Below are 26,371 nucleotides of genomic sequence, written 5' to 3'. Positions count from 1 at the left end.
ATGCAACTCCACACCAGACGTTTCCGGCAATTTAGCTTTTAGCACAGTTTAGCTTTACAGCACTCGAAAAGTAAAATTTCCAGCTTTAGAGGCAGTATTCAGCGCCTGATTCAGCTATCATTATTCAGCTGTCATTGTATGAAATGTCTTGTGTGGAGTCACACTCTCAAATAATAGTTCTCAGATAATAAACTTCTGCAATAATTGAAGTTTATTTTTAAGTTGCGAATAATTTTTAAATATTCCAACTTAGTACCAATCCATGAGTTGAAATTCTGTGCCGAAATTGCAAAAGCATTCAAAATCGCTTTAACCCAAGACTCTTTGCTTTTTTCTCGAAAGCTAAGCTTTTTGTTAACATATAGAAAATTATTTGAAAGTTTACCTGCCACCATTGAGTTCAAAAGTTGTGCTTATTGCGATAGATAACTAAATTCATCAGTAAACAAGGAGTACTTGTAGCCATCATTCATTATTAGTGACAATTAAAGCTTATTATACCTTATTATAAGTGAAGGGTTACTTATATGGTATGTAATAATTTCAATTCAATAATCTAGAACCTACTGATAAGACATAGTCCAACCGTTCGATAACGCCTTAACGTAAGAAATAAATACAGTTGAACTTCCTTTACTCAAATCACTATAATACAGGAAAAAAATTAGAGAGACCTCGAATTATGGAAGGTAATTTGTATGAAATTTGACTTCTATGGCCAATCCAAGAGTTCGAGTTATGGAGAACTTCGAGTTATAGAAGTTCGATTTATGGAAGTTCAACTGTACTTAACATCGTTGATTCCCCTTTTGCTTCGACCGAGTGTGAAAACAAGCGTGTCAATTTCCACGACAGTCGGTTCTGCGGTACCGGCATTAACCCAGGTTTTATCCACCCAAGCGCTGTTATTCCGGCAATCTGAACTTGTTTGGATCGGTAAGTTATTCTACACACTATAGAATAGAGAACACGAAGACTATATAATGACGACTGTTTTCCGAGTATTCGTCCGCATTTTTTCTTTGATTGACTAAGTATTTATAAGAGCGAATTCGGAGAGTCGACTTTCTAGTAACTGTATGATCGTCTAATTAGTTTTTAAGGAAGCATATGCAAATAAGTCACGAGGATGTCAGTTGGGTTTAGATAAATGGAAACTACCAATGTCGGGCATTACGATTCGATTCCGGTGGCTACCGTGGAAGAAAATGTTACAAAAGATCGAGATCTCCTAATGACAGACCACCTATTGAAGTTACGCGAGACAGAGTTGGTCATATCCTACATAAAATATTAGATTTAAGCCCAATTCGAAGATTTATCGTCGACGACTGATACACGTGCACCATAAAATACGAAGACTATCAAACGGAAAGCTAATGATAACACATTTCTTATATTTAATAAGTGGGATCTACATCACCTACATAGAGAAGAGCAAAACAGTCACAGGTTTCAACTTCTGTCGTCTTTTCACTAATTATATATATATATATCCCATCAACGAAGTGTGTGGTCTGGCGTGAACCTCGTGGAACACTACACCCTTTCTGTTTGTCAATTCTGGACGCTTCAGGTCGATCGCCTGCTTCAAGCGGTCCAGTTGTTCGCAGTAGATGGTAGAATTAAGCGTTTGGCCATTTGGGAGCAGCTCATAGTGGATGATTCCCTTCCAATCCCACCAAACACACAGCAAAACCTTCCTGGCCGTCAATCCCGGATTGGCCACTATTTGGGACGATTCACCGGCCTTCGACCACGACCGTTTTCGCTTGATATTGTCGTATGTGATCCATTTTGGATCGCCAGTCACCATCCGCTTCAAAAATGGGTCGAGTTCGTTCCGTTTCAGCAGCATATCGCAGGCCTTGATTCGGTCCAGAAGGTTTTTTTACATCAAATCATGCGGCACCCAAACAAAAAGCTTTTTTGTGTATCCAGCCTTCTGCAAATGGTTTAAAATGGTTTGGTGACTAACTCCCATCTCCTGAGCGATGTCACGAGATGCCACATACCAGTCTAACTCGATGTTTTCCATGATTTATTCGTCGTCACAGGTCTTCCGCCGGCTGGCTTATCCATTTGTAGGTTATGTCAAGACCTCTCAAAGATGTATAGTATTGCCAAAAGATGAAAAGGCGGAAGGGAGATATTTGACAATCTAATATATAAAGAAGCATACGCAAATAACAAATAAATAATATTCATTCAAGAAGATTAACAAGACTTCCATGAAAATACCTACATATGTATGTAATGAATAAAATCAAGGCAGTAATTTTTTTAAAACATCGCAATACTTACAACTTTTAAATATTTTTTATTTAAAAAAGAGGTTATCATTCACAATTCACATAATGAACTAAGAGAAAATGCATTGAAGTATTTTTATATCAATCGACTAAAATTTGATACAAACTGGAATAGTATGCCACCATCTCATGCACCCTGACGAAAGATTACATAGCAAAACAGGCGCAAACTGACAGAAAGAAACGTTAAGAAACTTGTGTGTGCGACGCATATTAACTTATGAAATTAATGCATAAATCACAAAAAAGTGCAAATGGAATTTGAAACTTAATTAAGCTTGGTAATAAATAGTTGAGTGATGTAAAACAATGAAATAGAGAATTCCATTATTGAATGTCAAATATTTTTCAAAATACCAACATTTACAAGATTTTTCAAATACTACAACTGCATTCAAAATTTTTACTTAACCAAAATTTCTTAATATACAATAAATTTGTAGATTTTTCCATTTATACATAATCAAAATATACATTTTCGTTTCATTTCTTGCACCTGTTTTAGGGTGTAGAAAATAGTTTTTTCTTTAACAGCACTCAAAAAGTTCAGTGTTTCTTTAAAAATTGACAGCTTTTTGTTTTGGCATAACAAGCCGAAACTTGATTTGCCATGCAATCCATTTGCTGTTGGGTGGTTAGCAGTGGTGTCATATGGTGGTTTTATTGAGTGTTGAGTTGGATTGAATTGGTGGAGATGATCGCCATAATATAATGATTTTTTTTGTTTTTCCACTTAAAATCATTTCAGTTTTGCATAGGTATCAACCTTTTTATGGAACTGATTGTAGTAATCGAGTGCAGCATTTTGGGTCTGGTTGAGTGCCTTGCTGAGATTTTCAGGTGAGAGACGGCCACTGCAAGAAAATAGAGTTTGTATTTGTTATTGTATGTTCTTATATATTATTGTGTGCATTTACTCACATTAAAACCTGTGTTCTGAAAAAGACCACTGCTTTGCCAAAAGCATCGACGCACACATTTTTGATCGTCAAAGAAGTGTTTTCGATCTTTTTAGGTAGACCGGGAACATATTGTTCCAGCTGAAATAAAAAAATTATATTTAGTATTAGAAATAAGATTTTATCTTATTCTCTTAAAGCGGTTTGCTTAACTTTATAGAAAAAAATATAATGATTTTATTATATCGATACTAAAAAGTCGCAGAAATTTAAATTAAAATTTTATAGCGGTAAAAATAAAAGATTTTTTTTTGCATAATATTATTATTTTTATAACGGTAAAAATTAAAAAAAAAAAATATTTTATGCATATTATTTATTCTATTGAATAGAAATTTAAACCATGCTTGGATTTACTTTCTTAAATTTCTTTTCAACACAAACCTTAAGAAATAACAAAAGAAAATATAAAATCAAAGGATGTACATTCATTATATTATTAACTGCACGAATAAAGCTAGCGGCTATTTCTCTTAGTATATGCTACATTTTGTTGTTAGCCACAAATAGAAAAACCGGTTTCTATGAAACTGTTGAACTTTTATTAGAATTGATGAACGACAGTTTGTATATCTGTACATATCGTTTGAGTTACACAAAAAAATGCACAACAGCTTATATATAATCTTTACGATGACGGTGATGTCATTATCACAACAGACGGCAGCTGTTAATAACGCAGTATAAAAAGCTAGAAAGCACATAGGTAAAATATAAATTAATTACTCACAAAGCTAGCAGCGACTGGCAATTTTGCTGCAACAAATTCGGCGACCACGCCATACACATTACAGGCGGTATTGCGCGCCAACTTGAAGAGGTCACACGCCAGCTGACCGGCAGGTTTCGCGTATGGCGGCACATGCTGTTCGGCCCATTTGTAACCTCTTGCCGCGGCGCCCATCGTCGTGTACCACGCTTTCTCTACATGCGGCAATACGCCAGCATTCTTTAGTATCTTGCCGGTAGCGGAACGCTCAAAGACACCTTTGCCATTGACATTTGTGTCGTAGACCAAAGCGCCGGCAATCAAGGCGATTAGCACAAAACTGCCCAACACCCACTTGCAGCAGCCGCATTTCTTTTGTTCGTTAGCGATTTGTTTCTTCTTCTGTTGTGTGGTTTTCTCTTGAACATTCTGTAAATTAAAAAAAAAAAAAACAGTTGAATTACAAAAAAAGTTTAAAACAATTTTTTAAGTAGTTACTTTCACAAAATACTAAATAAAATTTTAAAAAGTCTTGAAATTTGTTGTGTATGTTTTACCTTTTTGCCAGCTTGCTGTTTGGCTTGTTTATTTTTATTGCCTTTGTTATTTTGTGCCATATTTATTGCAACTTAATTTATTTGCTTTTGTTAAAGTTAACTAAAACAATTAGGAAAAAATGTAAATTTCACTCTAAAGAAAAAACTCTATGGTGTTGAATATATCATTAGCAAATTACAATTGTTTAATAGGTGTTATTTGAAAACGAGCTAACTCCAAGTTTCACAAATGCATAAAGACAAAGTAACTGATATGCAGCAGTAGATAAAATAAATTTGTATATACCTAAATTCAATCTTTACTCTCTCTTTCGCATATATAGTTCTGTTTTATATTTGCAAACGCGATAATATATTTCTATAATCAAAAGAAAAGTACTTATCAGCAATAAACAATACGTTGATTGGCCTTTAGCATTGCCTGTTTTTAAATACGGGTTTCATCTCAACTCAAATATACTATATATATACGTATATATATATATGTATTTGAATATGCAATCACCTACAAGTGTAAATTACACACATAAATTTATAACAATATACACATTCATATTGACAGTAATCCGCGCTTAGCTGAAAAAAAATTCAACTTTGCTTTCTCACTTACTCTCTCCGATTCTACTGATTTAATTTTTTAGTAATTCCTGCGTAATAGCTTCAACAATTTTTTTTTTAAATCGTTAATAATACCAAATAGAATTGTTATTAAAAAAAATATATAAACTTTAGCACCACCGCTTTCTAAAGAAATTTGATAATTAATAAATTTGCTAATATAATTATGTATATTTTTATTTTTTTTTTCACCAAATTCTAACTATAAAAAATTTGAGACACGTCATACTCAATAAAATACATATATGTAATACATAGTATGTACTACACAAACTTATAGCTTTAATATTTGGTTATGAAACGCGTAGAGTATCACATTAACACCCAAGAAGCGATAAAGCTGCAATACAGTACAGCAGATAATAACATAAGGCATTCATTCAGACAAAATGGAATTATGCTTTTGATAAGCTACTAAATACCTAGCAGCCACGTCATTTACTGTGCACATATATTCCAAAAATTGAAACTAACTGCGTTAAAAGTAGGTAAAGAAAGGTGAATAAACCTTTAAGCGGCATGTATAAACTACTTTAAGCGTGAAGATAATAATACGCACTTTTAAAACACTCAAAAATCAAAAAAAAAAAAAAAATGCAGCAACAAATATTTCGTTTAAAATGGCTGTCCTACTTGTTATTAGTGCTCACTACATAAACAGCATTATCTAAAGTTAATATTTGTTTTAGTGTCATAAATTCATACTACAGATATTTTCCGTAAATCAATATGCAACAGCCACGTGTAAACAATGAAGCCGGTATGTACAGATATGAAAAGGTTACCAAATTTAGTTACAAATGAAAAGGTGAGCACAGGTAGAAAGTGGCCGCAGCATACACTAAAAGCCGATTTCGAAAATGTTAGTAATCTCACACACAGCGCTAAAGTAAAACCAAAAAAAAAAACATTTTCTTTAAAATATGTAGGTAATTAATTGTGTACAAAAGCATCAAAAAATCTATGCATTGTTGTCGCAGACCTTGCACCCGAGAGCAGAAACTACCCAGCCAACAAGATGGGAATATGTATACACACACACAGCTGCTGCTAACAAGAAATTCATCCAGCCCGCTCTCACTCTCCTAAAACAAAAAACAATTCCACGTCGCACACTTTCAGCGCTTCATCCACTAAGTGTTCTTATACTCCATTTGCTTTTACCTAACTTAGATAGATTTAATATTGAAATAACTTTTTAATCTACTCAATTCACGCTAGTTTTAACTTTTAGCATTACTTTTTTATATTAAGTACTAAAGTGGTGCTTTTTAAATGTTTGACACATTTTTTTTGATAAAAGGAAATATGCACGTATTAAAATATGCACATCCTCCCCTTCCTGTGGACGTATACATTTTCAATTGTAATTCGCTAATCGATTTTTCAACCACCATTTCAACTATAGTAATATACATATATATAACAATTAATAATTTGAAATTTACAAATTTGTGCAAGTATACTTTTTAAGTAAATAAATTTTCTAGATGCTAATTTATTTTTGCTATTTCACTGTTAAAATTTACTAATATGCACTAAGTAAACCACTATCGGCGTTGCGCACACACTGATCACTCCTCTCCCCAACTTCGGACTAATTGGAAATGAACTCGCCTTTCCTTTTCCTAATATGACGGAATAGTTGCCAGATTGTTAAAGTAGCAAATGAATTTTTACTACACTCCGATTACACCAAAAATTTACCAGATTTTCAAAATTTAAAAGATTTTTCACTTAAATTAACACTTAATTTTTTTATGTATATATAAAATAATAAATAAAATAAAATAAAAATAAATAAATAAAATAAAAAAATTATTTTATTTACAAAATTATGATTAAAAAAATAGAAAAATAAATAATTTATACGCACAATAATATGTACATATCTACAAAAACAGTTATGTATTAATTTTAATAAATAAATGTGTGCCATATTTTTGGTGGAGAGTCATTGTATAGTTTTAATTTGTAACTTTAACTATGTATATTGGCATCATATATACTATTGGAAGTTCTTAGCAGAAGGAGAAGCGATAAAAATATGTAAAGAAACGTTCGTGAATACAAGAATATAGTTTGAGGCTTAATTTTTAACAACCATCAAATATGTTGAATTTAGTAGATTATAAAACTGCTGAAAAAATGTGTTAAAGAAACTCTCAATTTATTACTTTAGCTAATAAATAACCTGATAAGAATATTCAACGGAGCCATTAACGCTGTTGGGTGGATACTAACAGCTTTAACGGACAGTAATAAAACTAATAATTTGAAATTGAGGTTAAAACATAGATAAATATGTTATCAGAAAAAGAAACACTTCATGTGTTTTATATTATCAACTAAAAATAAATAAACCACAATAAAACATAAGGCACAGTGGTGGCCTTGTCATTAGAAACGACTAAACACTTTCAGACAAATTTGTTTCATTTTGGATTACTTTTTTTTTTTTAATTTTAAACCACCTGTATACAATCATACATACCTTCACAACAGCCATCAAATCTTCTAAATTTGGGTCCTTCCGTTTTGCTAAATTCAATTCTTCATTCAGTTTCTGAGCTTCCTCTAAGAAAGCCTGGAATGATTTGGAGCATGCCAGCTTTAGGATATTTTTATCAGCCTTATCGAGATGTTTTTCTGCAAATTAAAGTAATTTTTAACAAAATTAATAATTATAGTTGTACAAAGATGATTAAAAATGTAAAATTTACTATCGTATCTATATACGATATTATAATTTATATTTAAAAAATCACATTGAGCTATTCAAATACAAGTACTAAACCACATCAATTTCATAAATAATTACTTAAAAATTAACAAATTGTATGACACGATATTTATAAAAAAAAACTTACCGATTTCTTTGAACAGCAGTAGGGATGGCATCAACTGCTTCTTATAATTCATCTTCCATACTTTAAAACTATCTTCACCATTAACAAGACAACAGACGCAGCCCTCCAACTCGCTCCGACTCCGCTTAATATCTTCGATATTACGAAACAGCGTCACAAAAATGTTCGAATGCTTACTACTAGATAAAATGTACTTGATCTGTTGGAAAAAATATTTATAATTTTCTATTTTTCATTTTATTTTAATTATTTAGTTACCAAAAAACCATGAGCACATTTTCCAAGAGTCTCTTGATTCTCCTTTGGAATGGGGTAGTGCGTTTTTAAAGCGTTGTAGAACGAGAAAAACTCGTTTTGATTCAAAGCTATTGTGCAGCTGAAAAAAAGGAAGACATCAGTCACATATAACATATACATAGACTTTAATTCATATTGGCATACTCTTCTTTTGCTGCAGTTAAAACTTTTTCTAAATATTCAGTCACATATTTTGTATAGCTTTTCAATTCCAGATTAGGCAACATTAAATTCTGCCACACTGTAAGATTAAGAAGGGGTATAGCATTGTACACAAATATAATGTGTTAAATAATACTAAATACCTTTAATACCCTCTGTTATTTCTTTAAAACCGCCTTGGCCAATTGCCCAAAGTATACTTAAACAAATATTGCTTCGATTTTGATATGAATTACGCAACAAAGCAATTTTAGCCATGTTATTTGAAGCGACATGTGGAAAATGTTGAGCAATTAATTGTAACACGAACTGAAACCATACAAAGTATTAGATTATATTTAATTTAATATTACAATTATTTCTACCTTATAACCAACAATTGGCATATTTTTGGAAAGATCCGTAGTCATATTGATTAGCAGTGTATGATAAAAATATGACAAATTCTCTTCACCTACTGATTCCAAAAATTCGACAATTACATTGTTGAGCGCAGTACTTGCCAAGTTGCTGGGATAATGAATTGATTTTCCTGAGAAAACGGGATCACTATCGAAGGGTAGTAGTTCGTTGAAGAAGCTTGCAACCTATATAATAAAAATCATTCATAATTTAACAAACTTATTTAAAAAATGCAAGTTATTACGCCTTTAAGCCAAAGCAGTTCGGAACCAGGATACAAAACTTTTAATTGCTCAAGTTGTGTTGCGAAATCATTGGCTTCAATATTTCGCAATGCAGACTCTAAACTTTTCGGTTTGGACACTGTTGATTTCGGCTTAGCATGTTGTTGCGATGATTGCTCCTTTTTCGTAGATTTGTCTTTCGTATTATTAGCATTTTTCTTAATGGGAGACGATTTCGATTTTGTTGAAGAGCTCGCCGACTTTGCTGGCGAATAATTCTCTTTTCCTCTTTTACCAGATAATAAAGTACGATATTCGTGCGAAGGCACTAATTAAAAATATTTTATGGCGACTTACATTTTAATAACTGTAGATAACAATACTTACAAATTTCTTCTAGTTTTGGAAGTAAGGCCGCCTGTCGTTTTTTCTCCGTATGAGCTTCTACTTTCTTATCAAGATTTTTGGCTTTTTTGGATTTCGTAACAACTTCCCATTGATTTGAAGACATTTTTATATAAAATCTTCTAAACGCTTATTTTATTGAAACCAAGCTACGTTGCAAATAACCAAATAAATGCACTTTACCGGCGGAGCACAAAAATAAGAGGAAGAAAATATTCAAAAAAAAAAAAGAAATAATAATGCATTGACAGATGACGTTAACAGCTAGATGTCAAATTCAGCCGAAACGATTCGGAGAAGTTATAAAGCCGGTTACTCAATTCACCGAACAGATATAATAATATTTAGGCGGAATATGTTAGAATCATTCTGTATGATGTTGTTATTGTGGCAGTGCTAGAAAGCTTTCCTTGAACCCAGAAGCTTGTCTCTAGTCGTAAGCGCAAAGAAAAAGTCTCTCATTGTTCAATTTTGAAAATTTCTATACTACTTTGAATTGGTTAGTAAGCTAACATTTTATTACTACTAGCGTACTAGTTTATGTTGTCATTGATTTTGTTGTACCGGCTGAAAACAGTCTTCAAATAATTTAATTAACATTCAACAAAACACGAGATGTGGGTCACATACATATGTAAATATATATTTCGTAAATTCCTTTTAGAATAAGAATCCCTTTTTATAATTATTATTTTTTATTATATACATATCTCAGTCATGTTTATCATTACAATAAGTAATTGCATATAATTCATTACAAAACATATACACATGTAATATTAAATGTTGTTTTATAAATATATAATCAAGTCTCTGTTATAAATTAATTAAACATTTGATTTGAGTTAGTTATCAGTCAGTTTATATAAATGCTTTAACAATAAGATCGCTAGTTAAAGTCGAAAAAACAACGCTTTATAGAAATATTTCTCTGCTTTTGTTGTCCATATACTGGCTGTTGCTTTCAACTATAACCATGATCTAATAATTTAAAATATCTTTCAAACAAATAAGTCTGAATATTTCTAAAAATAGGCACGTTTGCTTTGGTTTCAAATTTCTGGTATATCTTCCCACGAGTATCCTTCACGCTTTGCTAAGATTGAGAACAATATGTAGCCGTAGTAACCGCCTGGTATAATCATTAGAGAACCGAGAATAAGCAACGGAGATGCACGATCGACATACGTTTGGTCGATAACTTCTGTGAAAATCAGACCAGCAGTTGTCAAGCAAATCTACAAAAATATCACAAAGTATTATATGGTGAAACTACTTTCATTGGGAAGCTTACCATTCCTACAATTAGAAAAAACATCACAAAGCATATGGTTTTCCATGGCAACTTTTGCTCAGTAGTATAAAACAGTTCTCCATCTTGAAACTCGTAGCTAAGCCCATCCAGTTCATCTCTGCCAAAATCATTTTCCGAATGAATGCTTCCATAGGATCCACGGCGTCGACGAAATGTAGACATTTCTAATTTTTTCCGTTTTTATCTTTAAATAATACAAAATGACACACGATTTTTCGTGCCAACAATCCCTATTTCAACTGATTTTACGACAATAAAAATATGTACAATTTTGATATTTTGATTTTTTATCACAAAGGAAACAAAATGCCAATTTTGACATGTTGTGGTATTGGCGGTATAGTGCAATTCATGATTGTGAATAATTGGTATAGGGGGGGTCGTCAACAACTTGATATTATCTAATATAATCATATAACAAGCAATTATTTTTTCAAAATTCACTACTTATGAAATAATTTAGAATATAATTGAGATGCAATATGTAATTATCTAGTATTATTTACTAGTTAATTTTATTATTCCATTAAAAATAAGCGCCTAGTGTTTCAAATTTATTTTAACATGTTTATTTTTCTACAAGGTGGCAATATTATGAAAATTTATTGGAAAAACTTCAAGAGGTGGAACAAGGGTGGAAAGAAAAATATGTCAAAGAATTCATATGTGTTACAAGACGGATGCTATTAATTAATCTACTAATTTGTGAATACAACATACTAATTTGTTAACTTCACAAAAATGTCGTTACAAAAGCAGATACGTGAGCTCTCTAAACCGTATTACTGGATAAATATTATCCTTTCAATATCATATGTAATCGCTAAGAAACTGTATCCATTATGCACAAGGCTTTTCCATCATCGGGGCGAGGAAATGTGTGAATTGGATAGCCGCGAAACAGAAATTCTATTTTTCCTGCTAATTGTGGTTATGATACGTTCGCGTAAAACTGGAAGTGTAACCATGGTAAATTATCTGTCCGCATCATTCCTCTACACAAAAGTGGCCAATGTGATTCTTTGGACCTATAGTGATTTTCGATATGGCATTGCATTCTTATTAGTTTGCGTACTAGTGAGCACTGTATTGCCAGAGCCATCATACCGTGGCCCTGAACATATCACCTACTTCCGCAACATGCAAACATTCGAAGAAGAATTGGTACGGGATAAGCGAATTAGTTGGTTTATTTGTTTCTACACCGTATGGAATCCTAGTTGTGTGAATTTTGCGCCAATCTTTGCCGAACTTTCAGGGGAATATGCTTTGGATAACTTGAAATTTGGTAAAGTCGACATCGGTCGATTCCCCGATGTTGCACAAAAATATCGTATTTCTGATAGCAGTTTTTCACGACAATTACCAACTGTTATACTCTTTAAGAACGGAAAAGAGGAGGAGCGACGACCATGCGGAGATTCCAAAGGAAAGTTACAGAAATTCTTCTTCTCAGCAGATAATGTACGTGCCGCATTTGGCCTTAATCAATTGTATAAGGAATGTGTCGAGAATCCATTAAAGAAACCGAAGCAGATAACCACCACTGTGACAGCAGCAGTTAAAAAGGCGCAGTAATCGTTGAATAACTTAATTTAGTTAAATTGTAATATCGAATAAACAAATTTCACTGACTTTTTGTTAACACAGACCGAACTAAATAAACATCGATTTCATTAATTTATATATTTATTTATTTTGTTTATCGCTATTCACAAATTTAATAAAAATGTTAAAAATATGTAAATATACGTACATACGTATTGAGCAATAAAGACATACCAAAGAATTAAACTTATTTGTATCTCATTGTATAGAGTCTAAGACAATGAATTAGTGATTTGAAACAACTCGAAAAACTAGAATGTAAACAACAGTGCTAGGTAAATTTACTTGGAGCTAGTTCGCTATAGTTAATGGTACATAACCTCAAAAATAAAACAAAATGATACCGAAGTCTATATTGTGTTAAAAGTATATTTTCAAATTACGAGTAGATATTTTGAGCAGAAATATGTTATTTTCTTATTTATTCTTCTTCTTCTTAGTAAAACAGATAAAAAAACATACAAAATGAATTGGTCCGGAAGCAGAGCTGCATATCAATATATATGGAATCTGGTGTAGACGTGTAATTATGGATACACCTTAGAGTTGCCAATAATTACTAATTTTAATTTAAAAAATAATATTATTGGACCCTTGTAGTTTAAAACAAAAAATGATTTTAGTTGTTTAAAAAATGTCCTCTTAAAGCAGCTCAATATTCGACTATATGCCCCATAAATTGTCAATAAATGCCACAATAGTTGTTTAAGGACCACTCAACTTAATGACATTAATATTAAATTTATTTTTGGCTGCAATGCTTTGCTTTAACATTTTTTTAATTTGATTTATACTTTTTTCCTAGAAAAAAATGTTTTTATTTTTAACAAATTTATCCAAATATGGTAAGGTAACTTGAAATGACATTTCCCTTGAACAATAACTGTCAAATATAACGAAATATTTTAAACGAGTAGACTCGATTCTTCTTACTCGCTGTAGCGACTTCCTCTCGTTCTTTTCTTTTACACCAACATGGCTGATCAGGTAAGACGCGAAGTGTTGTGCTGAATTTTTTACATTATTTCAAAGTTAATTAGAAAAAATAAGAAGGTACATCTTCTAAAACATTATGTGTGTGTAAAATAATGAATTACAAATGAAATTGTGATAGTGGAGGCAGATATTGTGTAAATATTCGGACACCATGTGGTTTCTGTATGATGGATCTGGACCTCGTACGGCTAGTTGCAGTATACACGTTTTATTAAAGCTACTTGAAATGTGTTAAATTTTGTGTAATAATTTTTATTTTATTCTCACACAATATCGCCACCAACAGCAAACCGAACGCTCCTATAGCAAGCAATTTTCTATACCAGTTGTCAGAAGAAAATCGCCTAATGCAAAAAGAAAGCTACGATTGTACCGCAATATAGGTTTAGGATTTAGAACTCCTGCCGAGGTAAACCGAATAGAAGTTAATTAATGTGTTCTTTTTATTTGCATGTCCCCCTCCCACAACTTGTGTGCTTGTTCCTGCTGGATTTTAAACCCTATTTGTGATCCGAAAACAAAAATTACTAACAAAAAAGAACGAAAGAGCGTTCCAAAAACAATTTGGCATCAACCTAAACAGAAAACTCAAGCCCGGAGTAACCAAGAAGAAGGTTCTCCGTCGCTACCGTGACATTGGCTTGGGTTTCAAAACACCCCGTGACGTAAGTTAAACAACATTGCATTGCATGTAACCCAAATTGTTGCAGTGAAGTATCTTGGTTTATGAAAACTAATATATAGTTTATTTTCTTCATTTAGGCCATTGATGGTACCTACATTGACAAGAAATGCCCATTCACCGGCAATGTACGTATTCGTGGACGTATCCTGACTGGCGCCGTCCGCAAATGCAAAATGCAACGCACCATTGTTATTCGTCGTGATTATTTGCACTTTGTGCGCAAATACAGCCGTTTCGAAAAGAGACACAGAAATATGAGTGTGCATTGCTCACCAGCCTTCAGGTAATTATAAAATTAAATAAAAAATATTTAAATTTAATTGAAAGCGGATGATGATAAAATCATGACGGTCTTCATAAACATAATTGCTGAAAAAACTTGACTTTATAAAATACACTGACATGCTCTAATTATGCTAATGTAATTTATGTAATTGTTTGTGTAGCAATATTATAAATGATTTATTTTTAATTTTTTAGGGATGTGGAAGCCGGCGATATTGTCACCATCGGTGAATGTCGTCCACTCTCGAAGACAGTGCGTTTCAACGTTCTCAAAGTCAGCAAGGGCCAGGGCTCCAAAAAGAGCTTTAAGAAGTTTTAAGTTCTAATATTTTTAACTTGATGCTTTTCCAATAAATAAGTAATCAAAAAAACTGAATCTCCATGCTCTTTTGCTCTTTAATGTTTAGTATATAGACTTAAATTTTCTTTAATATTCAATAGTTAATTATTTGTAATTTCGGGAACAATGTAAGTATGATCATTTCAATTCATAAATTATTCTTTTCAATATAAATTTTAACATAAATTTATTATACTAATATCATATTTCTTATAGAAATTGTCAAAACTTGGCGTGTCGTGGACTCGTTAGGCATCTATTCTATTTACTGAAGGTGAGTAACACAAATATTGTGTTAAATATTTTTCTAAATACAAAAAAAATTATTTTCACTGATGATAAAATCATGACGGTCTTCATAAACATAATTGCTGAAACCACTTGATATTAACCAAAACACTGATTTATGTAATTTATTTTTTGATATTATTTGAAATATTTTCCATTATTTACGATTGGTTTTTCTTTTTCTTACAGATATCTGCATATTTGAGCTCAGTTTAGAAGTTCTTCGAAATCTTTCTAGATGTCCTATTCATATTACGTTCCTGCATATATATTTACAAATATTTATAGAAAAAAATAATGCTAATAAAAAATTAAAATCCGTTAAATCTAAACTGTTGTGGAAATCATTGAATTTTTATCCATAAGTGTAATTTTCCTTTGTGCTGCACAAACTGGTGTTAAAAAGTGGTACTTAAGTAGTAGTCTCAGTTCATATTTCCATTCATAAAAAGTGCTTAAATGACACTCACACTTGGAGTTCTTGAAAAGAGCTGTTGGCTTTTTGAGGTTATGATTTATTTTATCTTGTGATTTTCTGATATCGTCTTAGATACTCAATTAGGTAGTTGTAAATAAAGTATTCCACAATATATAACGCCGCATCTCATACTGAACCCACACTAGCTGTTACATATGGTAAAGCGGGAGGTCATTATCATATACATCATAAATATTTGGATAAAAAATGGTAAAATATAATTATGAAACAAATATGCATCAAAAATAAAAGATTTGAAAAAGCAACTATCGAAATCTCCTTACCTGCTTTATGAATTAAAATTATTTAAAAAAATATTAGCTTCAGTTTCAATTCATTTCATTTTATTTTTCAAATTTAAACATTTAGAGCTGATATAATTGAACAATTGTACAGTTTTATTTTCTCTGTTTCTACTTGCAATGGTAAACTAATATTACATAATTTTTTAAATGTTTAGGTTGCATTTGATTATCAGCTTATATTATTTTAAGATCGTCGGGTACTACATTCACCGATTTCAATTAGGAAGTGACATTTTTTTTGTTGCTATTGCTTTTGCAGCTGTGGATATTTTGTTTAGTGTATATTAAGGACACTACTAATATACGTCATTGTTAACAAATATTTAAGCAATATTTTATTTTCATTTTTGTTCAAATTTAAATTTTTGCTATTGCGGTTATTGGAACATCTGCTAGTTTTTGAATATTTATGAATTGCAGCTGCGTTAATTTTTCTATTGTTTGTTTTATATGTAGTTATATAGCTCTAAAGAAGTTTTTTACGAAAGTACATACATACATTTTCATATAATTTGTATATGCTGACCAGTAGCAAACATTTCTGCTCACAAATTTAATGTATTATTAACGCTCTGTAACATTTTATTCCAGCAACAATTGCGCGTCGTTAATAAAAAAAGTGTATTTTATACGCGATCAGAAGTTTATATGTAATTCTAGAAATATTGTATTCTTTCATTACATAAGTATGTACAATAACCGAATACCGCTTTTTCTCTCATATGGTATATTTTAATTTTTAAGCCCCGGAAAATTTACCACAAAATTATTGTACATGTTTTTATGCGTTACAGAAGTATAATAAAATATATTTTGTATGTATGTAGGTATGTAAAGGAGTTATTAATTTAATTTTATTGTTGAATTTACAACATTGTACTTAATTATACATATACTTATATATGTGTGTATTTGTATACAGTTTGTTTTTTTTGGGTAAATATGTTTTAAATTTAATCGAGAAAATCACAATATAATGCTAATATTGTTTTTTTTTTTTATTTTTGTAATTTATAACATTTAACATTCAAATGTATGTACATTATTTAATACCATTATTAATCTACGAATGTAGATATCTAAACAAACATTATTGTAAGTAGTTTATTGCAAAACGTAACTTTCTATTAAACATAGCTCTTTTTTATGCTCAAACGTTTTAACATTATTACTTTTTTTTTGTGAATTTTATGCACTTAATATTAGGATAAATTGATTTTCATCATTATTTTAATCGTTTCTTTCATCACAGACTTTCTTTAAAATTCATTTCTTATTATCATTATTGACAACTCATAGCCATGCCTTAAGTAGTAGAAAGTACATACAGACATACATATGTATGCAACGAGTACTTGTGAATGTGTATGACTCGGTTTCCTTACATTCTGTGGAACACAAGACACTCTACATATTTATTTGTAGTGTTTTTGTAAAAGTAAAACTAAATCTATGCTACAAACATGTGTAAAAGGATGTCTAAAAATGTGTTTGAAAGAATAAAATATTATTTTGAAACAAGAAAATAAAAATAAATAAAATGCAAGAAAATGCAACGAATACTTGCAACCGAGTTTCTCGTTATATTGGTGGGTGTGCCGTTACAAACAGCATTAAGCGGCATTTCGGTTGACTTTTGTTGCGAAATTCTTTAATGTGTCAAAGAAATATTGTACTCGAATATTTGAGCTTAATTAATTAGAGAAATTCTCAAGACTGCACTGGCTACTTTATTATAACTAATGCTATAAATTTCAGTGTATAAGGTTTAAATAATTTTTGTTTATGAAGAACAGCAACATATTGTCAAAGTTTTAATATTTCTTAAAGTATACGAAACTGGACAAACCCATTTAAGAATTATTATTATTTAATTACAGAGAGATATTAGCATGGGTATATGCTTAGTAATAAACTATTAGGACTGCGGTTGTGTGCGTATATTTGTATGTGTGTACTTATATTTATATACATGATTATAGTTTGATTACAAACGCTTTTAGAAAAGCATATCACATGAGACAGGAAAAGTGCAACTATTGTATAGTATATTCTCTACATTATCATTACATACATACATTTTTAACATACAATTCGCAGAAAATACTTAATACCTACGCTAAGAATACATATTTTTGTATGGATTTCATATTTCGTTAAATAATTGCTTTCAATGTAGTGCCTACAAGCAATTTTTTGACCTTAACAACTTAACGTAACTTCTCAAAAAAATTAATTTAAAATAAAATAAAATAGTGTCTCAGTTTAAACTAAAACAGTTTAAGTATAATGCATTTGTGCTTTACAAATTTTCAGTGTACACAAGGAGCCATATTCGATTCGTCAATTTACTGTTTGTATTGTTTGAGCTATGCTCTCTCTCTCGTCAAGATTTTTACTTTAAAAGCAGCAAAAGAGTTATTAAATTTAATTCAAAATAAAAAATAGGTGTTTTGACCCACTCAAAATCTTTCTACTCTATATTTGTTTCCTTATATCAGTCTATTTGTTTTATAGTAGTGTGTTCGATTCGTACTCATTAAATTTTGGCTAATCGAAGATGGCTCGTATAACACTATTTAATGGTATTATTTAAACATTGAAATTACAGAATAGAAATTAAATTAGACGAACTTGCAAACTCTTTCCAATTATGTGAAGAAAAAAAAATATTTTTACTAATACGAAAAATGTTTGCCCAGTAAAAAAGTTATGAATACTTAGATATACATATTATAGTATAGAAAATAACTGGAATATTTAAAATATTTAAAGCGCTATCATAGCCAGTATCTATATATAGAAGAAGAAGCTTCATTACAGCATTTTTGTTTTCAGTTTTCTTACCTTCAACATAGCATTTACTCGCGACGCGAGCGCTTAGGGCGCGAAGCAGCTATTGACGCTGCAGTACCGTTATCATTTGAATTGGTATTGCCATCGCTCATGGTCGCACAATAATTAGTATGCTGTGCTTGCAAATTATTTCCCGGAACATGCGCAGTTGCGTACGTTGATGTAGTCGTGTGATTGCCGAGTTTATCAATGCCGCGTATCTTTTTGCTGGCCACCGATTGTGCGGTGACTTGCAGTGAAATTGCATGCGTGTTTAGTTTTTCAGCCAACAAAAGGTCTTTGAGTCCCTTCATTTTCTGACTATAAAGTGTAATGACAGGCCGCTTCATCATAAACTCGAAGGGATCCTCATCAGTAGGTGTTTGTGATTTTTGCTCCACACATGCTTCGTTTTCATTTTCTGGCACTAACTTTGCATGCGGATTTGAAATTTCGCTTTGTACGTTTGCGACAGCATCTTTATTTGCGACATTTTTTAAACCATTTGTTGCATCATTATTACAGACATGCTGCTGCCGTTGTTCCAAGTGTTTCTTTTGTTCAGCAAATGGCTCTCCACCACCCTGTAACAGAAAGTCAGGATTTAAAATTTTCTCACCGCACGCCGCAGTTAGATCGGCTAGTGTAGCGGTTATATCAGATTTTTTCACATCTCCCGTAGACTTCTGAAATTAATGAAAAAAATTAACAATGAAGTTGTAGAAAATATATGACACGCGCTTACCTCTTCTTTTTTTAAATTATTATTATTCAGATTACAGTTATTGACTTCATCTTTCTTTACATCCGTGTTAACGTGTTTCTTATCCAATTTATGCAACTCATTAGCTGTTGCATCGTCTCTTAATGCCGAAGTGGTAGCTTCATTTTGTAATGTTGTTGTGGATTTTTTCATATATGCAATCTCTTCATCTTCGGGCACTTTAATTACCACTTGTGAACGAATATCATAATCGAATTTTGTTATATTGTTTACAAGTGGCTTAGCCCAACCAATATGTAATATGGGTGTTAAACTGTCTTCCTCCCACTGGCATATGCCATCATAGAAACGCAACAAATTTGCAAACACTTCAGAATCACGTAGAATACTTCTTGCTGAGTGACCCGAACTTTCTGTCTTCATAACATGTGGTATCATCTCGTTTGCAATGTCCAAAAGTTCTTTGTAAATCTCCTCATCATCACGACAACTGTATGTATAGAGACGTATTACATCTGCGGCATTGGCCCAAGCGGCAAACGCTTCACGATATTTCAAAAGTCGGTTATAAAAATTACCCTAAAATGAAAGAAGTTGGAAAATATGTATAAATGTCAAAGTGTAAAAAGCAATTGAGCTTCAGCTTTACCTGATAGGTGTAAGGGTAAACATGATGATTGCGATAGAATTTGCGCGCAGACTGTATTGCCTCCTTATATAGCTGTTCACAAGAAATACGTTTAGGCGTTGGAGAGATTTCTTCCAACTCACCAAGTGTGCCTGCGTATAAAACAGATAGTTATACAAAGAAAATTATAATAGAAAATACAAATAATTAATCATATAAATTCACTTACCCAAAGCCATTGGATACTTTGTCAAATGTCCCATCTCATACAATAGCCAAAGTAATTTTTGTTGCATGTCAGCGACTTCAACGCAATCGCTATTGGTTGTCATTGATATATTTATAGCTGATACAACAGCGGCCACTTCCATAGCTCTATCACATACCACTGCCAAGCCACTCAAATACAACCATGAACCAGTTTCTATGCCCGGTGTTATGTCCTGTCCTCGCTTATCTTCACTTCCCTTGCCATGCCACGTCACTTCGATGCATTCAACATGTTTAGAACCAAAAACAACCCATGCGTGATCTTCAGATATAGCAAGATGCACATCACGATATCCTAACAATTGACAACCAGCAACAACAGCTAGCGCTACACCAAAACAGTCCAACTTATTGCCCGATAAATAACTGTATAGGTTTTGCAAATGCGCACGATCTTTGTAACTGCTTCTTATCAGAGAGTGCCAAATTACATCGGACACTTTTTTGATGATTTCACGTGTTGCTTGACGGTTTTGCGTTGATTTTGGTTTATCAACAACAGAGAGTATACTTTGAAATTTCTTGTATAAGCCAGAAACAAGCTCGTACGTTACAACAGGAAAAGGCACACTGTTGCTTTTTATAATGCCACAGTTTTGTGCTAGAGAAGAAACTAATTAGTATACGATATTATTGTATTGTAAAATTAGCAAACATACCTGACGATAAGTTACTGCCAACAACAGCAGCAAGCAGCGGAGGTGAAGCGATAGTTGCATTTGAGGCGGCATTTGATAATGCATGTTCTGCCGCTAAAGCAGCATCGCCTGTAGTTAATGAAAGCTCGATATAACCGGCCACAATTGAAAGCAACGTCAAATCGGGCTCACTGCCATATGCTGAGGAACCCGCTTCAAGTGATCTCCGAAAGAAATTCACAACATCGCTGATTGACTTGAGGGGAAAATTACTGGGATCCACTACAGAATGTGGAAAATTTTGTCTCTCCGTTGGGAAATGTTGGTTTTGTTGATTATTAGCATGACCAACAGATGGGCTCGCACTTGCACTACGAGTCACAGTTGACATTGTATTTGCGCTGATATATTTAATTTAATTTAAAGATCTATATTAGTTATTGTTGCTGCAATAAACCAACCTAGTGACACTTTTATTGATGAAAATGGGGGACGCCACAAGTTGACAAACAACTTTTCCCGTTGCTCTATTTAGAGCTTCACCTTCTTTTCGTTATATACTCTGCTTTATTCGTTACTGCTTTGTTGCTAATGTTAACATCGCCGTAGCTTATAGCTTTTTGCTAAGATCTATTTTGTAAGCACTTGTAATTTTTTTCGTTATATGAAAATAGTGTTTATGACAAGTACGATTAAATATTTTGCCATTAATAACTATAACATATATATCAAAACATGTTATGCCATTTCTCCATTGTAAAGGAACTTTATTTCATTATGTATGTACATTTGTACATTTGTATTTCACAATGTGGACTAGCGAATGTCTTTTCTTAGCATTCCTCCATATGGAAAGCCAACATTATAACGTAATAAAATAACGATGGTGTGTAACACATTTAAATAACTTGCTTGCATTTTCTTTGGTTTCGAAATTCAAGTAGAAATTTCTATCCGTATGATATACGTGTTTGAAATCGCCACCTGCAACTCGCGTTTTATATTTTTTGCTTTCAACGCTATTTCGATTTTCCTAGCCACTTGCGAATTGTTTACAAAACATTAAATGACGTCTTAACATTTCTGTACCAAAACAAAAATAACGTTAGTGCTGTCACTTTGATATCAGCGATTCCTCTATCGATTCATTTGTATTAAATAACTCATGAATTCAATAAATAATTAATAAGGTTTGTTATTTTGTTATGTTTATTAATAAACAAGTTGTAAATGAAAGAAATACCATCTACCATAGAACTATTAGAAGTGATACATATTGCTCGAGCAAGTCGAGATGATCTTCTCTTTTAATGTACAACAGGCTATAGATAATAAATTTGTAATATAATTAATTCAATTGGTTAATTATTTAATTATTTTTAAGCACACAAAACCTTTTATAATTCAATATTCATGTGTAATTTGTATATATTTTACAATTTTCTTTAAGTTTTTACAATTTTCCATAATTTAAATCTGGCATTACCAAGTATTCCTAAATGAATTATTCGTTACATTTCACTCGCTGTATTTTTGACAGATGACTCGGCATTGTTTTTCTGCAAAGAGCGCATTGAATTATTTGTAGAAATTGTAACAAATTTGTGATTGAGCTGGTTTACCGCATATTGGTTGAAGTGAATTTATTTTTACAAAATATTTTATAAAATGTCGTCAGATAAAGACAAGGAGAAAGATAAAAATGCTAAAGCCGATTTAGGACTTTTGGAAGAGGATGACGAATTTGAGGAATTCCCTATCGAAGGTTAGTACTTTTTAACTCTTTTTAAATTTTTTTAATGTGTTAAAATATTTGCAGATTTCAATATTGCGGATGATGATCAAGACGAAGTGAATGTGTGGGAAGATAATTGGGATGATGATAATGTCGAAGATGATTTCATTCAACAACTGAAAGCACATTTACAAAAGCAGGCTATGGAAACATAAAATCATTCATCTATAAGTTCTATACAAATTAGTTTTAGTGATATCAACTAATAAATTTTGCACATCGTAAAACCGGGCAAACGAAAAAGCAAAAACAAACCGTATTTCTTTCATTTTGTACAAACATTTTGTAAAATAGTTGGAAATGTTGCTCGACATGAGTTAAATCTATTAATAATTAAAGTATTGAGGGATTTAAATTACAGATTTTTGATGAGTTAAATTGGTTAGTGAAGTATAAGGTTCAAAGAAGTTGTCTATTATTAAATATTTTAATTTCTTGTCATCTTATCCTTGTAGAGATGCTCCTTTTGGTCGTTGCAATGTTTACTTCTATTGTTAAAAAGAATTGATCCAGTTGTCAGGGAAGGCAGCTGTCAAATTCTGACTCATAATTATTTTGAAACATATTGTTCTCCTTGTGTTGTGTTCCATTATGTCAATTTCTCTTCAAATCAAATTTAAAAAGAGTTGCTGTTTAGTTTTCCGCTATTTCGAATAAATTATTCAATAATTTATTTAAAAAACTGTTCTATAATAGATAGCCAAAATGCTTTCTAAGGAATATCTCGATAGCTGGAATGAATTGTGTGCTGAATGTAAAATGGTTGAATCGCATTTGGCGAATCCTACGAAAGAGTGGCTTACTAAAGTGCTTGTAAGCTATTTAAGGATGTTTGGATACCGTGTTGAAACTCCATGTTCTGAAGAAGGTTCACGTGAGAAGAGGATATTCTTGATAAAATTAGTACGATACATCGACCATATTTATAAAATCAGTGATAAATCATTTACATTCACATATTATGACTTGCTGAAGCCAAGTAAGCAAATATCTCAGATTTTCACAATAAAATAAAATAAATTATTGTTTATTTAATGTTTTAAAGCTACCAAAAAGACATCACATATGTTGGGGATTCTACTGAACTATCTTTATTATATGAATATGTTTAAAACAAATGTCTTTAAAATGGCTATGGATAGATTAGCCGAACGGCAGGAATTGGTGGACCAGATTAAGTACACCATTGAAGAAAATCGTAAAAGGCACAATAAGGCAGAGAAGGTATATACAAAAATTTCAAATATTTAAATCTTAAATAATAATAAAAATATTTTCAGATGCACGAAGAGTTAGCATATCTTTCGAATCAAATTCCACTGCAAAAAAATCTATTAAAATCGGTTAATTCTGAATTAAATAAACGCGAAGGAGAGTTGCAACAAATTAGCTGTGGCATAAAAGACTTAACAACAAAAGTTGATGAACTCAAAGGTCAAATACGTAATCTCAAACGTCTTATCGTGCCTGAAGACGAAGGACTGGAATTACAAAAGTAAGTAATCACTGACTTTCTTAAAAGTTAATATTGTTAAAAACATTGTTTCATCAACAGACAACTGGTTAAAATCCAAGAAAATATTGCTGTTTACGAAAGTCAGACACGAAATGCCGAAAACAATCTGAAAACCCACATTTCAGATAACAACAGATTGCAGGAGATACTAAAACAAGTTGAGACTGCTAAAGAGATATTAACGTCAGATTTTGTAGACGGTTTTAACAACGCATTAAAGAGTAATTTAAATGCTGAAACAAAAGTTGCAAGTTGTGAAAAGGAAATGGCGCAACTAACGCAAACCAACATTCAACACCAAAAAACTTTGGAAAGCTTGCAAGAAAAAACAAAAATCGAACAACAACAATATGATGAGGAGAAGCAAAAACGTCACATGTCAATAATGGCCAAAAATAAGTATGGCATTCGAAAGTTTCCTTTTGTTTAACCCTTTTAACACATATTTTATTGCAGGGAATGTGATGTACTAGCCGCTAAGGCGGACAAAATAAAAACTGAGGTAGGGGCTGTGGAAAATTCTATAAATGAACAACAAGATATATATTCATTTATACAACATAACATTGACATATTAATGGAAAAGTACAAATGAATATATTTTAAAAGCATGTTTACTGCTTTTGAATTAATAATTATTTACGTAAGATAGATTATTTTTATTACTTTATAAGAGATGTTACAAATAAATTTGCATATTATTATAAACCTAATCAGTATGATAGTTAATTAATCATTTACTATTATATATAAAATATACACATCTATAAAATTGAATGAATCCACCGAACATGCTGCTACAGCCATAACAATAATCCTGAGGAGAGAATAGATTGGCTTGGAAAAACAGTTATTCCATACTGTGTTATGTAGTCGCATTATCAATATCATCTCCATTCAAATCTGTATTGTAAACATATAAATCTCGTCGTCGCGTCAACACTATTTCGTTTTCCTTGGGATGTGTATCCAATGAATTGACAACTCCGCCATTTTCACCTAAAATCGAAAATAATTTAATTACTAATTAATTTTATATTGAGAAATTAAAAAAAAACTAACTCAATTGAATGCGTTGCAAAATTTTCCCATCGAGCAGATCCCAAACTACTGCACAACCCTCGCTTGTCCCAGAGACAATGTGCGCATCATTCGCCATAATACCACATTCGATATGGAAATCTTCCGCTTTGTGGCCCTTATATTCAGACAAGAGACTGCCAGTATCACAGTCGATAAGACGCACTGCACTATCTTGACATGATGCCACAATACATTGCTCGTCACGTGTCAGTTTTAGAAATGTAATAGGCTCTCCGATTTTATCACACACTAATTCACCCACACGTATATCATATTGACGTATACAACCATCCAATGAAGATGTTATTATTTTGTGTTCATTTGTTAGAACAGTTGTAATGCAATCTCGTGCATCTTTCATAATCTGCACGGGTTCTAATCGTCGTGTTCGTATATCCCAACAGCAAACAGCGTTATCACGTCCACCAGATATAGCAATGGAAGAGTCTTCATTAAAACAGATACACCGTACTCCACCAGCATGACCACGCAATCGACGTACTGGTACGCCGGTTGATACATCCCAATAGATTATGCTTTTATCAAGACTTGACGAAACAATGTAACAACTGTCGCAACTACCTGAGGCGTCAGTCACCTCATCTGCGTGGCCACCATATGTTTTAAGTAATAATCCTGTTTTTGGATTCCACAGTTTGATCTTCTTATCCGATCCGCAACTTAAGCAATATGAACCATCAACTGCAGTACACAATAAAAACAGATTGTAAATACTTAATTATTATTATTATTTGAAAGTTAAACAAACCATTGTAACGTACGGCGCGTACAGCACCCTGCTTGCAATCAATTGCTTTGCAGCGGTGAAAATCCTTATAAGTTGAATTCATTTATTAATAAACAAAAATGTGTAATTCATTTAATTATAAACAAAAATGCTGTAAACAAAAATATTTTGTAAACACAATTACAAATCGACACCTAAAAAAAGTAAATCGATAATACTCGATATTTTTATTGTTGAGGGTTGTCATTGTCTGATTATAAAATGCTAACGATTTCAGAAGTTTATTTACAAAATTTATTTAATTATTTTAATTACAATA

At 31.9% G+C, this 26,371-nt stretch overlaps 8 protein-coding genes and 1 long non-coding RNA gene across 10 annotated transcripts; 5 read left to right on the top strand and 4 right to left on the bottom strand.

Annotated features, from left to right (window-relative positions):
• The first annotated feature begins 352 nt into the window (after positions 1 to 352).
• On the top strand, positions 353 to 3,097 carry LOC128920137 (uncharacterized). Its single transcript, XR_008470259.1, has 2 exons — positions 353 to 936; positions 1,036 to 3,097. It is a non-coding gene; the product is annotated as an uncharacterized LOC128920137 (long non-coding RNA).
• Positions 2,301 to 9,732, bottom strand: LOC105216667 (transmembrane protein 214). Its single transcript, XM_011191272.3, has 11 exons — positions 9,498 to 9,732; positions 9,131 to 9,438; positions 8,850 to 9,071; positions 8,628 to 8,793; positions 8,467 to 8,563; positions 8,284 to 8,401; positions 8,026 to 8,224; positions 7,650 to 7,804; positions 4,002 to 4,409; positions 3,234 to 3,352; positions 2,301 to 3,166 (listed from the first exon to the last, which is right to left on the bottom strand). The coding sequence occupies exons 1-11, from the start codon at positions 9,619 to 9,621 to the stop codon at positions 3,052 to 3,054; spliced, it is 2,031 nt and encodes a 676-aa protein (XP_011189574.2). The 5' UTR covers positions 9,622 to 9,732; the 3' UTR covers positions 2,301 to 3,051.
• A 405-nt stretch (positions 9,733 to 10,137) lies between these two features.
• LOC105216668 (transmembrane protein 230) lies at positions 10,138 to 11,157 on the bottom strand. Its single transcript, XM_011191273.3, has 2 exons — positions 10,810 to 11,157; positions 10,138 to 10,753 (listed from the first exon to the last, which is right to left on the bottom strand). Exons 1-2 carry the CDS (start codon positions 10,990 to 10,992, stop codon positions 10,568 to 10,570), a joined length of 369 nt encoding a protein of 122 aa, XP_011189575.2. The 5' UTR covers positions 10,993 to 11,157; the 3' UTR covers positions 10,138 to 10,567.
• A 282-nt stretch (positions 11,158 to 11,439) lies between these two features.
• On the top strand, positions 11,440 to 12,624 carry LOC105216666 (thioredoxin-related transmembrane protein 2 homolog). The gene has a single exon (XM_011191271.3). The coding sequence runs from the start codon at positions 11,572 to 11,574 to the stop codon at positions 12,406 to 12,408; it is 837 nt and encodes a 278-aa protein (XP_011189573.2). The 5' UTR covers positions 11,440 to 11,571; the 3' UTR covers positions 12,409 to 12,624.
• A 678-nt stretch (positions 12,625 to 13,302) lies between these two features.
• On the top strand, positions 13,303 to 14,780 carry LOC105216665 (40S ribosomal protein S11). 2 transcript variants are annotated; one of them, XM_011191269.3, is made up of 4 exons: positions 13,303 to 13,425; positions 13,974 to 14,099; positions 14,197 to 14,402; positions 14,600 to 14,780. In XM_011191269.3, exons 1-4 carry the CDS (start codon positions 13,414 to 13,416, stop codon positions 14,721 to 14,723), a joined length of 468 nt encoding a protein of 155 aa, XP_011189571.1. In that variant the 5' UTR covers positions 13,303 to 13,413; the 3' UTR covers positions 14,724 to 14,780. The 2 variants fall into 2 exon arrangements, with proteins under 2 accessions (XP_011189571.1, XP_011189572.1); XM_011191270.3 differs by lacking the exon at positions 13,974 to 14,099 and adding an exon at positions 13,721 to 13,843 and having other exon boundaries at positions 13,399 to 13,425.
• A 1,688-nt stretch (positions 14,781 to 16,468) lies between these two features.
• On the bottom strand, positions 16,469 to 22,013 carry LOC105216664 (menin). The gene is made up of 6 exons (XM_011191267.3): positions 21,372 to 22,013; positions 20,932 to 21,311; positions 20,232 to 20,873; positions 20,024 to 20,154; positions 19,396 to 19,953; positions 16,469 to 19,336 (listed from the first exon to the last, which is right to left on the bottom strand). The coding sequence occupies exons 2-6, from the start codon at positions 21,299 to 21,301 to the stop codon at positions 18,677 to 18,679; spliced, it is 2,361 nt and encodes a 786-aa protein (XP_011189569.2). The 5' UTR covers positions 21,302 to 21,311; positions 21,372 to 22,013; the 3' UTR covers positions 16,469 to 18,676.
• A 432-nt stretch (positions 22,014 to 22,445) lies between these two features.
• Positions 22,446 to 22,964, top strand: LOC105216663 (probable 26S proteasome complex subunit sem1). Its single transcript, XM_011191265.3, has 2 exons — positions 22,446 to 22,675; positions 22,730 to 22,964. Exons 1-2 carry the CDS (start codon positions 22,579 to 22,581, stop codon positions 22,858 to 22,860), a joined length of 228 nt encoding a protein of 75 aa, XP_011189567.1. The 5' UTR covers positions 22,446 to 22,578; the 3' UTR covers positions 22,861 to 22,964.
• A 336-nt stretch (positions 22,965 to 23,300) lies between these two features.
• LOC105216662 (uncharacterized) lies at positions 23,301 to 24,934 on the top strand. The gene is made up of 5 exons (XM_011191264.3): positions 23,301 to 23,684; positions 23,751 to 23,929; positions 23,986 to 24,200; positions 24,261 to 24,620; positions 24,678 to 24,934. The coding sequence occupies exons 1-5, from the start codon at positions 23,411 to 23,413 to the stop codon at positions 24,814 to 24,816; spliced, it is 1,167 nt and encodes a 388-aa protein (XP_011189566.2). The 5' UTR covers positions 23,301 to 23,410; the 3' UTR covers positions 24,817 to 24,934.
• On the bottom strand, positions 24,866 to 26,254 carry LOC105216661 (WD repeat domain-containing protein 83). Its single transcript, XM_011191263.3, has 3 exons — positions 26,074 to 26,254; positions 25,284 to 26,006; positions 24,866 to 25,220 (listed from the first exon to the last, which is right to left on the bottom strand). The coding sequence occupies exons 1-3, from the start codon at positions 26,153 to 26,155 to the stop codon at positions 25,087 to 25,089; spliced, it is 939 nt and encodes a 312-aa protein (XP_011189565.2). The 5' UTR covers positions 26,156 to 26,254; the 3' UTR covers positions 24,866 to 25,086.
• Between the last annotated feature and the right edge of the window lie 117 nt (positions 26,255 to 26,371).

The sequence above is a fragment of the Zeugodacus cucurbitae genome, chromosome 3 (genome assembly GCF_028554725.1).
Source record: "Zeugodacus cucurbitae isolate PBARC_wt_2022May chromosome 3, idZeuCucr1.2, whole genome shotgun sequence".
Lineage (NCBI taxonomy): Eukaryota > Metazoa > Arthropoda > Insecta > Diptera > Tephritidae > Zeugodacus > Zeugodacus cucurbitae.
The sequence above is the reverse complement of the archived record's forward strand: the minus strand, read 5'-3'. Positions and strand labels throughout refer to the sequence as shown.